This window comes from Aspergillus sclerotioniger (assembly GCF_003184525.1).
Source record: "Aspergillus sclerotioniger CBS 115572 chromosome Unknown BO94scaffold_38, whole genome shotgun sequence".
NCBI classification, from domain to species: domain Eukaryota; kingdom Fungi; phylum Ascomycota; class Eurotiomycetes; order Eurotiales; family Aspergillaceae; genus Aspergillus; species Aspergillus sclerotioniger.
In genome coordinates, this window is record NW_020291028.1 from 95553 (window position 1) to 110508 (window position 14956).

A 14956-nucleotide genomic window follows, 5' to 3' on the forward strand; every position below is an offset into this window, starting at 1 on the left:
GAGGCCCGCCATCCTTCCAACTACCAACTAGTAAGCGTAGCCCTCAGACAAACCGCCAACCTGCTGGTGGCCACTGGTCAACTCGGATGGACTTCAGGGGGCCAATCGCTTAGGCAGCAGGCAATGCGGCCCTAATAAGAGTCCAGACTAGTAGCAGGAATTCGCCTCGCCCGTCTCCATCGCTTTCCATTAATCCCTCTTATCCCTCTTAGTCCCTCGTTCCGGATTACTCTTCTTCTCTTTCTCTCATCCATCCATCTTGCCTTCTGCTTAGCCTTTTTGCTTGGTTTTCTCTTTATTCCCACCACACTCGCTCGACTGTAATACAACCCACACTCGTTCTATCGTATTCTTCTTTTTCACCACCACTCACTATGAAGCTCGCCGCCTCCGTCGCAGCGGCGGCTGCTCTCGTCGACGTGGCTGTCGCTTCTGTCCCAGCCATCGTCATCAAGGTGGGCTCCATCAGGCCACTCTCCCTCTTCCCCCGATCTTAACAAACTCTCCCAGGGATCCAAATTCTTCTACGAGAACAACGGCACTGAATTGTGAGTCTCCTTCTGGATCCTTCTATCTACTGAACCCGGGCTAACCTCCATCAGCTTCATCCGTGGTGTGGCCTACCAGCGTAAGACATCCATCACCTTCGTGTCTGCCCGGTCAATTCCAAATTAACTCAATCCTTTCACAGCCACCTACGATGGTACAGGCACGACGACCTCCGCTGGCACGGTTGATTACGTCGATCCTCTGGCCAACGAAACCATCTGCAAGCGGGATCTGCCCTACCTGCAGGAACTCAACACCAACGTGGTGCGTGTCTACCAGGTCGACCCCGATGCCGACCACACCACCTGCATGAACCTGTTTGCCGATGCCGGCATCTACGTGCTGGCGGATCTGTCCACCTCCGACTACTCCATCACCAGCGACGACCCCCAGTGGAACCTGGAGCTGTACGACTTCTACGCCAGTGTCGTCGACTCCCTGGCCAACTACACCAACACCATGGGTTTCTTCGCCGGTAACGAGAACTCCAACCGGGCCAACAACACCGGCGCCAGTGCCTTCGTCAAGGCCGCCGTTCGTGACATGAAGGCCTACATCAAGACCAAGGGCTACCGCGACATCGGTGTCGGTTACTCCGCCGCCGATGCCAGCGCCATCCGAGACGACCTGGTCGCCTACTTCAACTGCGGTGACCAGACCGACGCCGTCGACTTCTTCGGTGACAACGTCTACGAGTGGTGCGGTGACTCCAGCTACACCGAGTCCGGCTACAACGTCATGACCGAGGACCTCAAGAACTACTCCGTCCCCTACTTCTTCTCCGAGTACGGTTGCATCACCGTCCAGCCCCGTTCCTTCAGCAACGTCCCCGTCATGTACGGTTCCGAGATGGACGACTGGCTCAGCGGTGGTATCGTCTACGAATACTTCCAGGATGCCAACGACTACGGTACCCCCCATCCCCATCCCCATCCCCTACCACATCCACGCACCCCCCACTAACCCTCCCCAGGTCTGGTCACCATCTCCGACGGCTCCGTCAGCACCCTAACCGGCTTCTCCTCCTACTCCAAGGAAATCAACTCGGTCAGCCCCACCGGCACCAACAGCGCCAGCTACACCCCCACCAACACCGTGGCCCGGTCGTGCCCCACCGTCGGAGCCTCCTGGGACGCCGCCAGCAACCTGCCCCCGGCCCCGAACGCCGAGCTCTGCTCCTGCATGGAGGAAACCCTCAGCTGCGTGGTCAAGGACTCCGTCTCGTCCAAGAAGTACTCGGACATGTTCGGCACCGTGTGCGGCTACGGCGTCTGCGGCGGTATCGACACCAACACCACCTCCGGCGTCTACGGCGCCTACTCCATGTGCAACTCCAAGCAGATGCTCAACTGGGCTCTGAACGCCTACTACGAGGAGAACAAGGCCAAGGGCGGTACCTCGGCCTGTGACTTTGGCGGTTCCGCCACCATCACCTCTACCGTCTCCCCGACCGGTACTTGCTCCTCCCTGCTCAGTGCCGTCGGTACCGCCGGTACCGGCACCGTCTCTCTCTCTGCTGCTGCTGGTACTAGCACCGGTGACTCGAGCAGCGGTAGCAGTGGCTCGAAGAGTAGCTCCGCTGGTATCCCTGGGTACTCGAGCTACACTACCTCTCTGGGTCTGGGTCAACTGGCTGTGTTTGTGGCCGTTGGTCTGTTGTCTGGTACTGGTATGATTCTTTTGTAGAGAGTTATAGTTTTTTTTTTTATTTTTGGTGGGATTAATGGGTTGGTGTGAAGGGGATGATAGTGGTTAGTTAGTAGGGGAGATGTATTAGTGCAAGTCAATATATACATGTATTGTTTGTATGTCCATTTTATTATTATTCGTAGTATTCATTCTTCTATCGGGTGTAAAATTATACGAATACCTTCAATATTATCAATAACTCGCTGAGTGAGTGGGTGGATGCTCCAGCTTACACCTTAAGTCGAGCAGTAAGCATTGTGGAGATTACTACTACGGTACCCCCAGCAAACCATCAGAAGACACGGACAGAAACAGGAAATTGAAGGGGGCAGGCCGCATCCACTTCGATAGTGCCTCACTAGTGTCTGATAGGAAGGGCCGTTATTTAGCCTGTAAGAGTAGATAGGTCGGTCTAGGTCTAGGTATCGAATCGGATAAGTTTCCTTTGTTGTTCCACGAGTGAGATTATAGGATATTATTATTATTCTTAGGATTAGGATTTAGGTGCTCCGTAGAAGATTACTTGATTCATGAAACAGGTGTTTTATTACCTATTCTAAGTTATAATTATACGAGAGCGACAGTTCTAAATAGGAAAACAATGCTGTGACTTAATCAGGTGCAATTAACTACTACCTATCTACCTACCTATCCTAATAATACCTACCTGACAGATGTCACAAATAACACGATGTCTCAAGTCCTCCTACTTCCACTCCCACCCACATCCCCAATTACATTCATCTCCAAAAAAAACCCGTCTCTCGTCTGGATATATATTCGCCCGGTAAAACAAGTAGTAGTACTCCATAGTAAGCATTGGCATGGCAGTCTTATCTCTTGGCACCATCCCCCGCTCGTATCCCATCCAAAAATATAGGCTGCAAAGTGAGAACTAATTTAGCATGTCTCGGAGAATAGATGAGTGCTTGCTCATGCAGTGTATTGTGGTGATTGTGAGGGCTTGGCTTGGCTTGGCTGGATCTGACATCTGACACTGCAAGGTGGCGGGGGAATAAAGAATGGTGAGATGTGTGTGAGGCTGGGAGCAGGTGTTGGGTGACGGGTCATCTGACTGGTAGGGAGTGGGAAAATTTGTGGATCTATTTTCGGAAGAGAGGGTCACGTGCGTGGTTCGGGACTAGGACAGATGCGGCGAGCGGATCTCGGTGGGTTGGGTCTGACGTCATTGAGATGCTTTGCGTATGGAGGGCCATTTTCTAGACAAGACATTGTTTCCTAATATACCAAGTGGATCTAATAGTACTGGAAACAGTCGATGGAGGTAATATCTAGATATAGGAATGTGTTCAGGAAGGTCTCGCATTTGTGATGACACTGCGGCCAGTGTATGGGTGCTTCAGCGGATAAGAATGTTGTGACGAAGTACTGGGCCAGGAAAGGACTCTCATCACGGGAAGATAGAGTTACTCTCTCCCAAAGATACAGTAAGAGCCATGCAGCAGGAAGGGTGGCCCAGGACATGGACAGAGTCTAGAAATAAATGCCTGTCTCAAACATCCCTACGAGACAGTCTCATTTGAAGGTGGAATCATCCGTGCACAAAGGTCAGGAGGCACAGGAAACACCTTGTCGAATGGCCACATCGGGCGACATATCCGACGATGTCCCAGTCGCTCCAAATCTTGATCCACTCCCCCCGTAGTCAACGCCAGCAACCAGTCAGCCGCCATGTCGAATAGCTCCGGCTCCAAATACCCAATTTTAACGATGACGATGTCTGCCGACCGTGGTCGGAGATTCAAATCAGTAAAGTCGTGTTCGTGGTGATACGGCTTGCGGAGTTGGGTCAGAATCGCAAACACCGATCCAACTTGTAGAACCGCCTCAATCACGGCATCTTTATCGCCTTGTCTGATCGCATGCACCCGTCCAGTCATCGTGAGAGGACCCGCGTGGGTGTAGTCTACTTCGGCCCCTGCCGTGACAGTGACAGTGGCCCCAATGCCCGCTTCCACCATTGTCTGTACCGCTTGTGGTCCGGGTAAACTGGCGTAGATGACTGTCGGTCCGGATGCATGCTGGAATTCGGGTCGTGCCAGCAGCTGCGTCAGGCCCCAAGTAACGTCCCCCGAGCCCCCAGCGGTCGGATTGTCGCCCGAGTCCGAGATGAAGAATGGCCGTGCATGTGATTTTAATGCCGCATTGATACAGTCCGCAAAAGAGCCTGTCGGGCCGACAAAGTGAAAGTCGGCATGGACATCCCAGAACCTCCTCGCCAGTCGCTCCGCCCCAGCCGCAACAGCTTCCTCGCATGTTCCTGTGACCACCACGGCTGCCCGATTACGTGGTTCATCGGCCCAGGCATATCCGACCCAGATTGCTGCATCGATGATTCCCGGCAGTGATTCCACCTTTGGCACCAGTTCATAAAGGCTTTTGGCAGGTTCCACGCGCGTCGACGTCTGCTCGCCAGGGAGCAATATAGGAAGGGGAATCCATGCTTTGAGTGGTCGGCGCACTTCGCCATCCTCCTGTTGTGCGAGTAAATCGACCAAATTCCGACACGCCCGTTCCTTCGTCTCTCTTTCATCTTCATGAGGCGCCATCCGATAACAAGTAATCAGGTCCGTCTGATGTGCCAGGTTGCGCGAGACATTGCCGTGGAGATCCATCGACGCCGATACGATAACCTCTGGTCCGATCACCGCTCGGATCCTGCGCAGCAGCTCGGCTTCCGCATCGTCAAGACCTTCCACACACATGGCGCCATGAATGTCGAACCATAATCCGTCCAGTGGTGTCGACGCGGCGATATCGGTTAAACGTGTGATAATCTCTCCAGCCAGTTCTTCGAAAGAGTCCCGAACCACGATACCTCCAGGGAGTGCGTGACCGATCAGCGCCCCGCGCCAGACAGCTGCATCTCCCAGGGATGTGCCGGGTTGGAGGAAGGGGTATTCGTCGATGATCTCGAGGGCGCGTCGGGGGTGAAATGCGGGGGCCCGTGTACGGGCGGGGGTAAACATGGACGTCTCGCAGGCGAGGCCGGCGATGGCAATGACGGGGCGGGGAGTCATGGCGGTAATGCTTTCAACAATCTCATTACTTGCTGATCGGACAGGAAGGTTGGAGGTCAATTGAGGCTGGTGTTACGCCGAAAGACCTGTGGTCGTCTTATCGCTCGGCTTCCCCGCTTATCACCCGGAGGTAACACGGCTGATGACTTGTTGTACCGAGCAACCAGAAGGGTTGAACGACAACTGGAAGGTTAGCACCATCTAGGGCCATAATTGAAGTAACTGACGCGATCCATACTTGTGTTGCAATATCATATCCGCAGCTCAACAACTGAGGACTGGTTATCGTACCCGCTCTATAGGTCCGCTGCGACAGGCTTATGTTCCTTCCGTTTGAACGACCATATTCAGAACTGCAAAGAAAATACTGATATTTAATAATCAAGCTTGATATTAGGTGAATATTAAGGTATAACAGGCTCTCCCGTATTGCCAACCTCATCGACCCCGGATACAGAGGGTTTGACTCAATCCACGGTCAATAGCTGCTCGCAGAATCCACCAAACCCACGAGCACGATCGTGAATGTGGATCTCCAGGATCCAATGCCGCATGTGTCCATCACGCCCCGGAACCATCATCTTATCGCTGTTCCCCTTGGCAATGTAAAGACTAATCTTGTCGTTCGGGATTCTCTCATGCGGAAAAGACCCAACCAGATGACCCGCGATAGGAGCGCCAAAATCCCACCCCGCTTGTTGTACCACCTCGCAGGAGATCGCATACAACTCCTCCGCGGTCATATCCGGGTTCTCACGAAAACGCCCCTTGACGGTGTGCCAGATAGGGTCAAGAGCATCCCGCAGTTTGATCTTGGCCGGGTCATCGCCCAGAACGTATGTGCGCCCAAAATCCGCCTCCCACTCCTCAAAGACGGGACCGAGGTCGACGACGAGGATGTCGTCCGACTGGATGATGCGGTCCGGAGGGTTCTCAGCAAAAGGGCTCAGGGTGTTGGGTCCGCTGCGCACGACGCGTTTGTGCCAGTGAGTCCGGACCCCATGGCGCTTCGCACCGAGTTCGTGGATTTCCTTGCTGAGAACTTTCTCGCTGACGCCGGGACGGATTAGGTCTCGTTCGATCTCTTCGAAGAGCTGTGCAGCTTTGTTTTGGGCATCGAGAAGAGCGGCAGCGCGTTCGGTTTCAGCGGCGGTGGACATTTTGGAGGACTGACAGGGTTGATAAAGGAAATATGACTGATGGAGACAATCTAGCACGTCAGCAAGCACGCTTTATTTATAGTCTTGCAGGGGTTGGCTAGATCTCAACAAAGTAGTGGTTTGCTGTTGCCTATACAGCCCCCCTCGGATCAGATCTTGAGAGTCGTGCGGGGTTTGCTCAGTCATTGAGTCACTCCAGCTTGTGGACGGCGACACGGTCATCTGGAAGGGGCATAGCGGCCCATTGCCATCCCGAAGTCGCCCTCGGAGTATCCGAGAGGCATTCAATATCCCGGAGAGTGGGGCCTTTTGCGACAAGGTGACAAATGTGTTGCTTTTCAGTTGTCAATGTCGAAAACATTAGGTTGTGAGCAACTTGATGTCGTCATGCGGGGATATTTTTTTTCTCGCTGTTGCCAATCCAAACAAACCCAGCAAACTGATCAAAATCATGTGACTATCGTGGATCCCCACCGCCGCTTCCTCCCCACTCTCATCCAGAGCTTGATTCCCAGACCACAGACCACGGCTCCATTCCATTCCAAACTATCTACACTTGGCACAGTGCCAGGCAGCCATGTCAACGGAGCCCCTCTTGCCGTCGTATGCCTCGGCTACCCAGCACAGGTACCAATCTTTCCGCCGACGGAGCGCCATCGTCATCCCAGCCGTTCCACCCGATCCGGCCGTTCCTGTCATTCAAACATTAAGCGCCCTCACTTTCACCGGCACTACTATTGTCTCTACTGCCTGGGCATATCGAAGCTACGCACCTCCAGACCTGGTACGTTCCCTTCCATAATGGGGTTTCCTAGCTGACCACATCTCAAGTCCCCTCCAGTGTCGGCTCCCTTGCTTCCATACTTCGCATCGCTATGCCTCACCATTTCGCTCAGTTTCTGGGTCGGTTACCTGATCTTCATCCTCTATGATGAGGCCGGCGGTCCAACAATGCAGCGGAAAATCGTGGTCGGGGTCTCCGCGGTCGGGAAGCTGGTTCTGGCGGGAGCTCACATTGGGGTATGGCTGGGGTACAAATACCTCGGCCTGGGTCCACGGCAACCGAATTGGGGGCTGATGTTTCTGGCGGCTCAGGCATGGTGGGATCTGCTGCTGTTTGTCGTGTATTCGTGTCTGAGAGCGAAAGAAGAGCCCAGGACGAGACGGTGACGGCGCTGCTGTTGATCTACCTTCCCGGCGTCTTAATTGCTGGAGTTATTATGGCTATGGCGGTGATAGCGTGCCTAGGGGTCTTGGCAAGATATGCGGGAAATTATTCTGTAGGCAGCATGTTGTGTTGATCGTGTATTCCTTTGCACTGGACACTCGATAAGATAGCCGCATAGACCTACCGATTCGGGTTAGACAAGTGGTACGACTGAGGGATCCGAACCAAGACCTCGCTCTCTCCTGCCACTTCCTGCTATTCACGATTAAGCAAGGCATTTCCCAAGGTTCGACTGTTGCATTCCATACAAGTGAGCTGTCCCCCACGCGCAACAATCAATTTGCTAACTCGTAGATCTCCAGTGACGGTCGCCAACATTCAAGATATCCTGGAGACGGTCCCATCGCGTTATCGAGGCCCTGGTGGAGCGGTCGCGGTTGTAAAAAATGGCGAGCTCATCGGAAAACACGTCTGGGGCTATGCCGATCTACGGAGCCGAATCCCCATGACCCCATCAACCATGATGCCGATCTGTTCGATCACCAAGCAGATGCTGTGTCTCATCCTGAAAGATCTCGAGCGCAACCCCACGCCCGAGATGGCGAAGCGGGGCAACGTGCCTCAGCAGTTCTCGGATGCTCTCCGCCAATTGGTCCCGCACGAGCTCGTCGAAGGCACCGGGCTCCGACTTGACCATCTGTACAACAACCAGTCTGGCATTCGGGATTATTGGGCCATGTCAATGTTCTGGGGAACACAACCGGAGGGTGGATTCACCCTTGCGGACGATGCCAAGAAAGCCCTCGGTCGCACCAAGTCTCTGCATTATCAGCCAGGCACGCAGTATTCGTATTGTAACCTCAACTTCCATATCCTGGCCCGAGTCGTCGAGCACGTCAGCGGGAAAGCACTTGGGGAACTGCTCGATGAGCGCCTCTTCTCACCCGCCCAGATGAAAACCGCTTCCCTCTGCGCAGACAACGCCAATTTGCCCCCGCCTTGTGTGGGGTATGAAGGGGACGAGTCCTTTGGCTATATCCCAGCGATTAACCGTACTCAATGGTCTGGCGACGCAGGTGCCGTGGCCTCTCTAGAGGATATGGTTGCGTATGAGCGTTATCTGGGCGAGGCCTGGGCCGACCAGCAAAGCCTGTATAGAGAGATCGCCCAAGACCCAACATTTGAAGATGGCACACCAGCCAGGTACGGATATGGGTTGGAGCGTATGAAGTTCGGACAGATAGCTACTATTGGCCATGGTGGAGCTATTCGTGGATTCCGTCTGCACCGGATCCAGGCCCCATCGGAGCGACTGTCAGTTGTGGTTATGCTCAATCATCAGGCTGACGCCGCAGCGGTGGCGGGACACATTCTCCAGGAAGCACTTGGTCTCCCTAAACAGCATCCCCTGATTTCTAATTCATCCCCAAGCTGGGTTGGCTATTTCTTTGACCCGGATGCTCAGTTGGCAATCGAAGTCCGGCTTGGTGGTCCAGGTCAGATCATCGTCACGTATACGGGCGACGACGAGACCCTGAGCCTTGTCGATGAATGCAGCGCTCAATCTGGCTGTACGACTGCGAAAATCAGTGCCGATAGCCTCTTCCTTCACCGTATCGATGATAACCGCCATATCCATGCCAAGCGTATCACTGCTGGCCAACAGCCGTCCAAAGGGGACTATGTCGGCCGATATCACTGTGCGGAAGTAGACTCCACGTTCCACTGTACTGGGGGGAGGGGCATGCTGTATGGATCCTTCGAAGGATGTTTGGGCCAAGGGCCCGCCGAGCTTATGCGATATCTGGGAGATGATATCTGGGTTCTCATGTGCGCACGTGGCTTGGATGCGCCGGCACCAGGTAATTGGACGGTCGTATTCCAACGTGATGATCATGGCGATATAACCAGCGTAGTCTTTGGATGTTGGTTAGCTAGAAAGGTCACCTTTGTCAGACAGTGAGTAGAATTTTGGAAGATCTGGTTACGCGACTTGATGTGCATGTATATGGCGGCAAGAGAATGCATCCGGGGTCCTGATTGTCACATCCTGATGCTCTGGCGTTGTTTTGATCAAGCTATCTGTATGCATAGGGCCTCACTTGCTAATCCTCGCATACGACCATCAGAGACAACCGGGCCACACATTGAGGTTTCGTCAAAGGTGAGAGACCATGGCGTGCTACCAACGAATAGGCGGCCCTCGTATGGAGTGACGGATGTCACAGCTTGCTTATTCTGAAGCCGACAGTTCAAAAGAAGGAAACGCGTCAATTTGCCTGTGGGAGAAAATCCTATACGACCCCATCAAGAAACAAGACCGGACATGTCTTGGTCCGGTCCCCATTGCTCGGGGAGGCAAACCCCGTCAACTACAAGTGGACACTGACTCAAGTGCCAATCATTCCTAACCAGGCCTTAGGTTAGAGATTATGATTACCGATATCAAAATCACACACACAGACACTAAAAACAAATGTGGTCTGGTAGTCAGCCATGCAAAAATTTCTGCCGTCGCCAGGTGGCAACCCGCACGCTTTTTGTATGCGGGATTATTCTGAGCGATTCGTTTGTCCGGACTGCGCCTCCACCCGTCACCCACACAGAACTTGCTCCCCCCAAACGTCACAGACCGAGACCAAAGGTTGCTGGGCCAGAAAAATCCCGCGGGACGGTTTCGGCACGAGGCGAAATTAATTCTATGCTAGGCGCGCCGCGAATGCGACGTCTGTGCGAAGGCAACCTACAATCATCCGCTCGAAAGTCGAGGATTGGGAGAGGAACATCGATGGAACAAGCCCTTGCAACCTTTTGCTTTGAGCTGGAAGCAGGCAACACGAATAGACAGGGGGCAGCTATATCTACTGACTTTCTACACACTACAGCAACCCCACTTGGAAATGCTTGTTCCGGAGACGAACCAATCGGGAAACAGTCACGGCGAGTCTATCTGCAGTAGGCGAAGCTATGACCAGCACCTCCGTCGGTGCAGATGCTGGTTGTCAAGTGCCGTGCCGCCTATTCCCCATGTGCGACATTTTCCAACACTCAGGAAGGATGCTCGTGTTTCATGGAATAAGGTTCTCGGCAGTAAGAAAGCATGGGAGACCGCAAATCTAGAAAGACACCATACGGAGACTCTCGTATGAGCTTGGGAGAGTGACAATGTGCAGTACCATGCGTCAGATGCACTTCTTTCTCGCTTTTCCCCTGCGTTCTGGGAACGGGGACCTGAACAGTACCTTTCCTGGGCCCGAGAAACCACGGTAGGACCACCTGGGATCCACAGGGCGAATGAGGGATTTCTCAGGCTCCTATCCTCAACATGTCGCAACCTGCATTCGGACTCCTTTGGACGGGAAGCATGAAAAGCCCTAATTGCTTTGATTCCTTTGGGGATCCGCAAATCCTTTGTCATTCACTACGTGGAAATGGTTTGCCTTCCCAGCCCACAAGCCCTGACAGATATTTTCTTCTCCCCTCCCCAAGCAGCAGATGCACTATCATACACCGTACCATGACCTTTTCGGCCTGGTACGAGAGCCATCATGACTGTGTCGGAGGCAATAAATACACCCCGGGCTTCCCTAGTCCTGGCTCTACAATGCTTTAGCAAACCACATCTTTTCAGTGACCTTCTTTTGTACATCTACTTCGTGAAGGGGCCTGCGCTTCGGCGTGTCATTCCATTTTATCGTCAGCCTCTTCATCTGTCTTTGTCAAATCTTTCTTCTTGTCGTCTTCGTTATCATGTCCACCCCTACAGCCAGTGCTGCGTCTGTAGACCAGCCAACAGACGCATCCTCCGTCGCGGACCTGGAGGCTGATGACAAACCTCCCAACGAGCATGTGCGAAACACCACCCAATCGCAGCATATCACCTTCCACGGTCCTCATTCCCCAGACGGCAGCCGTTCCATCTATTCTCCTGGGGTCAAACGTTCCCGCAGCCGTGACACCATCCGAAGCGCACGCAACATTCCCCAATCCTCAGCGGCAGTCGGTATCCCGATCGAGTATCGTACCATCTCATTCCAGATCTCCGAGTCCCAAACAGCCCCAGAGCACGTACTGAAAGAACGAGGAAAGGATGACAAGAAGCCAAACCAAGATTACTTTGAAGGTTTAGACTTTCATGTGCTCAGTGCCGACCGGTTGTGTCAGCAGTTCAACGTCGACGCAAATCACGGGCTGAGTACTGATTCGGCAGCGACTCGTCTGCAACGAGATGGAAAGAACATCATTGCACATCACAGAGAGAACTACCTGAAGAAAATCCTGGGCTATGTTTTCGGTGGATTCTGCTCCGTCCTCTGGGTTGGTGTGATCGTCTTCTTCCTGTGCTGGAAGCCTCTCAGCAACCCTCCCTCCGTCACAAATCTAGCCATGGCGATCCTGGTAATCATCGTCATTGTCCTGCAAGCCTCTTTCTCCGCCTTTCAGGATTGGTCGACGTCGCGCGTGATGAATTCGATCTTGGGCCTTCTGCCGGCGGAAGCTCTGGTCCTGCGTGAAGGGAGCCTTATCAGATTACCAGCTACCGACCTGGTCGCTGGGGATGTTGTTCAGATCTCTATAGGCAACAAAGTGCCCGCTGACATGCGCATCATCAAGAGCTCGGGTGATGTTCGATTTGACCGATCCATCCTGACGGGCGAGTCGGACGAGGTCGACGGTGCCACCGATGCAACGGATCAGAACTTCCTGGAGACACGCAATATCGCCTTCATGGGCACCAGTGTCACCAACGGCAATGCTATTGGGGTTGTTGTCCTGACTGGAAGCCGGTCGGTTATGGGTCGCCTGGCATCGATCACAGCTGGCGTGAAAGAAAAGCCAACACTCATCCAGAAGGAAATCACCCGCTTCGTCCGGATCGTCGTGGTGCTCACGGTTATACTAGCGGCCCTTATCCTCTTCACCTGGGTTGGCTGGCTACGAGTTGAGCACCCGGCATTTATGAATGTCGTGGAAATGTTGAACGATGTGATGGGTTGTGTGGTCGCCTTCATCCCCGAAGGAATGCCCGTCGGCGTCGCCCTGACCCTCATGATCGTCGCGAAGAGGATGAAGGCGAATAACATCTTGCCCAAGGGACTAGCCACCGTGGAGACCCTGGGTTGCGTCAATGTTATCTGCTCCGACAAAACCGGCACGCTAACACAAAACAAGATGTTTGTGCAATCGGTCGGACTTGTTGACCAAGAATTCAGTGTGGATGAGTTGGTGGGCGAGCAGCAGAAGTCGGTTCCACTCCCCCTGGCCCTTGAGCCCCTGCTGCGAGGTTCCAAGCTGTGCAACGACGCATTTTTTGACCAGGAAACCTTGAGTTTACCAATCAATGAACGAGCTGTCAACGGGAATGCAACGGACGCGGCTGTTTTGCGTTTGGCCGAAACCCTGGGACCGCATGAAGGGAGTCGCCCTGACGAATCTGAACGCATCCACCAGATTCCCTTCAACTCAAAGAACAAATGGATGCTCACTGTCCACAATAACCCGACTTCGTCTACCCACTGCCTAGTCTATGTCAAAGGTGCCCCAGATGTCCTTCTCCCCAAGTGCACTTCATATTGGTCGAGAGACGGAGTGGCCAAGCCCCTAGATGCTGCCGCCAAGGATATGTTTTCTGCCTTTCAACAAAAGCTATCTCGACGCGCTCAGAGAGTGATTGTGCTGTGCCAACGCGAATATGCCCCGGCCGCTGCGGTTGGCACAAATCAGTTCAACGAAGAGATGTTGGCCAATGGCGTGCAAGACCTCACCATTATCGGTATCTTTGGCATCATCGACCCCCCCCGTCCGGAGATCCTCGACACTGTTGCCGCCTGCCGACGGGCTGGCATCCGTTTTTTCATGGTGACGGGCGACTTTGGCCTGACTGCCGCTGCAATTGCTCGAGACATTGGCATTTTCACCGGCACTGCAGAGCCCGATTCGGTCGCGGACCTCTTGTCGCCGGTGGCATCACCTCATAGGGAGAAAGACCAGCAAAGTTCGAGGCGGAGCTTGATGGTGGAAGGATCACAAATCTCTACCCTCAACGAGGACCAGTGGAACTCCATCTGCCAGTATGAGGAAATCGTCTTTGCCCGCACCACCCCGGAGCAGAAGCTCCGTATCGTTGAGGAGCTAAAGGCCCGTGATAGCGTCGTGGCCGTGACAGGTGACGGGGTCAACGACGCCCCTGCCTTACGCGCGGCTGATATCGGAATTGCCGTTGTCTCCGGCAGCGATGTGGCCATTGAGGCGGCGGACCTGGTGTTATTGGACAAGTTCGACTCCATTGTGGAAGCCATCCGGCTGGGTCGATTGGTGTTTCAGAACCTCCAAAAGGTCATCGCCTATCTGCTACCAGCGGGCAGTTGGTCGGAAATCTGGCCAGTGATTATGAATGTCTTTTTCGGATTACCCTTGCCATTGAGCTCTTTCCTGATGATCATTATCTGTGTTTTCACAGATCTGTTCCTATCGCTATCACTCATCATGGAGAAAGAGGAGTTCGACTTGCTCGGCCTCCCTCCTCGCAACCACAAGAGCGACCACCTGATCAACCTGAAGATTTACGGTCAGTCATACCTGTTCGTGGGTATCATGGAAGCATTCTGTGCGCATATCATGTTCTTTCTGTACATGTACAAGAAAGCGGGTATTCCGTTCCACGCGCTGGTGTTCGCGTTTGAGAAATACTCCGACGGATTCTACGGCTATACCGAGGCCGAGCTGACGCACTTCAACTATGTTGGACAAAGCGTCTATTTCGTTACCCTGGTGATCATGCAATGGGGCAACGTTCTATCTGTCCGGAGCAAGCGCATGTCCATCTTGCAGGCCGATCCTATCCGCAAGGGACGACGCAACCTGTGGCTTCCCCTGGCCATGCTCATTTCGTTGGTCATTGCCATTTTCGTGACGGAAGAGCCGGGACTCCAGTCCCTGTTCAAGACTGCATCGATTCCGCTGGAGTTCTGGTTCATTCCATTGGGATTAGCGTTTGGTGTTTTGGTCATGGATGAGTTACGGAAGGTGTTGGTGCGCATGTTTCCGAGGGGACCCATCGCGAAGATTGCCTGGTGAGGCCGGGTGATGTTCCCATAGGATACCTGATTGGAAAATTCTTATATAATGATAGTACATATGTAACTGTGTTGAATTAGACGATATGCATCGCTCTTTTCATAATCTACCCTGACGAGCATGGACCAGGTGTTTGTTTTTCGAAAGTTGCACCGGCTGCAAATGATGCAAAGGGACCAAACCCGTCAAAGCATCCCGTGACCACTAGACCCAATGCGGGCCATCCCGCAATCACTTGGCTTGGCATTTGTGGCCCACTTTCACTATTTCTA

At 53.5% G+C, this 14956-nt stretch overlaps 7 protein-coding genes across 7 annotated transcripts; 4 read left to right on the top strand and 3 right to left on the bottom strand.

Annotated features, from left to right (window-relative positions):
• Nucleotides 1-379: 379 nt before the first annotated feature.
• BO94DRAFT_539696 (glycoside hydrolase family 72 protein) lies at nucleotides 380-2257 on the top strand. The gene is made up of 4 exons (XM_025612755.1): nucleotides 380-455; nucleotides 511-548; nucleotides 603-1459; nucleotides 1523-2257. Exons 3-4 carry the CDS (start codon nucleotides 859-861, stop codon nucleotides 2233-2235), a joined length of 1314 nt encoding a protein of 437 aa, XP_025462712.1. The 5' UTR covers nucleotides 380-455; nucleotides 511-548; nucleotides 603-858; the 3' UTR covers nucleotides 2236-2257.
• A 1176-nt stretch (nucleotides 2258-3433) lies between these two features.
• Nucleotides 3434-5535, bottom strand: BO94DRAFT_266652 (M81 family metallopeptidase). Its single transcript, XM_025606527.1, has 2 exons — nucleotides 5516-5535; nucleotides 3434-5469 (listed from the first exon to the last, which is right to left on the bottom strand). Exon 2 carries the CDS (start codon nucleotides 5277-5279, stop codon nucleotides 3762-3764), a length of 1518 nt encoding a protein of 505 aa, XP_025462713.1. The 5' UTR covers nucleotides 5280-5469; nucleotides 5516-5535; the 3' UTR covers nucleotides 3434-3761.
• On the bottom strand, nucleotides 3494-3825 carry BO94DRAFT_539697 (uncharacterized protein; the record flags this gene model as incomplete). The annotated part of the gene is made up of 1 exon (XM_025612756.1): nucleotides 3494-3825. The coding sequence occupies exon 1, from the start codon at nucleotides 3721-3723 to the stop codon at nucleotides 3496-3498; it is 228 nt and encodes a 75-aa protein (XP_025462714.1). The 5' UTR covers nucleotides 3724-3825.
• On the bottom strand, nucleotides 5536-6649 carry BO94DRAFT_266567 (M24 family metallopeptidase). Its single transcript, XM_025606526.1, has 2 exons — nucleotides 6549-6649; nucleotides 5536-6475 (listed from the first exon to the last, which is right to left on the bottom strand). The coding sequence occupies exon 2, from the start codon at nucleotides 6437-6439 to the stop codon at nucleotides 5747-5749; it is 693 nt and encodes a 230-aa protein (XP_025462715.1). The 5' UTR covers nucleotides 6440-6475; nucleotides 6549-6649; the 3' UTR covers nucleotides 5536-5746.
• Nucleotides 6650-6728: 79 nt separating this feature from the next.
• On the top strand, nucleotides 6729-7823 carry BO94DRAFT_266701 (uncharacterized protein). The gene is made up of 2 exons (XM_025606528.1): nucleotides 6729-7223; nucleotides 7271-7823. Exons 1-2 carry the CDS (start codon nucleotides 7017-7019, stop codon nucleotides 7607-7609), a joined length of 546 nt encoding a protein of 181 aa, XP_025462716.1. The 5' UTR covers nucleotides 6729-7016; the 3' UTR covers nucleotides 7610-7823.
• Nucleotides 7824-7867: 44 nt separating this feature from the next.
• BO94DRAFT_539700 (beta-lactamase/transpeptidase-like protein) lies at nucleotides 7868-9857 on the top strand. Its single transcript, XM_025612757.1, has 2 exons — nucleotides 7868-7917; nucleotides 7970-9857. Coding segments are annotated over exons 1-2 (1602 nt in total). The 5' UTR covers nucleotides 7868-7916; the 3' UTR covers nucleotides 9571-9857.
• A 1104-nt stretch (nucleotides 9858-10961) lies between these two features.
• BO94DRAFT_266562 (cation-translocating P-type ATPase) lies at nucleotides 10962-14955 on the top strand. The gene has a single exon (XM_025606525.1). It carries the CDS (start codon nucleotides 11358-11360, stop codon nucleotides 14682-14684), a length of 3327 nt encoding a protein of 1108 aa, XP_025462718.1. The 5' UTR covers nucleotides 10962-11357; the 3' UTR covers nucleotides 14685-14955.
• Nucleotide 14956: the final 1 nt, after the last annotated feature.

Bases quoted from the DNA above. Each gene is read 5' to 3' on its own strand.
- BO94DRAFT_539696 (XM_025612755.1), top strand. From the start codon at position 859: ATGAACCTGTTTGCCGATGCCGGCATCTACGTGCTGGCGGATCTGTCC. The intron at 1,460-1,522 runs GTACCCCCCATC...AACCCTCCCCAG, and splicing joins CCAGGATGCCAACGACTACG to GTCTGGTCACCATCTCCGAC.
- BO94DRAFT_266652 (XM_025606527.1), bottom strand. From the start codon at position 5,279: ATGACTCCCCGCCCCGTCATTGCCATCGCCGGCCTCGCCTGCGAGACG.
- BO94DRAFT_266567 (XM_025606526.1), bottom strand. From the start codon at position 6,439: ATGTCCACCGCCGCTGAAACCGAACGCGCTGCCGCTCTTCTCGATGCC.
- BO94DRAFT_266701 (XM_025606528.1), top strand. From the start codon at position 7,017: ATGTCAACGGAGCCCCTCTTGCCGTCGTATGCCTCGGCTACCCAGCAC. The intron at 7,224-7,270 runs GTACGTTCCCTT...CCACATCTCAAG, and splicing joins GCTACGCACCTCCAGACCTG to TCCCCTCCAGTGTCGGCTCC.
- BO94DRAFT_266562 (XM_025606525.1), top strand. From the start codon at position 11,358: ATGTCCACCCCTACAGCCAGTGCTGCGTCTGTAGACCAGCCAACAGAC.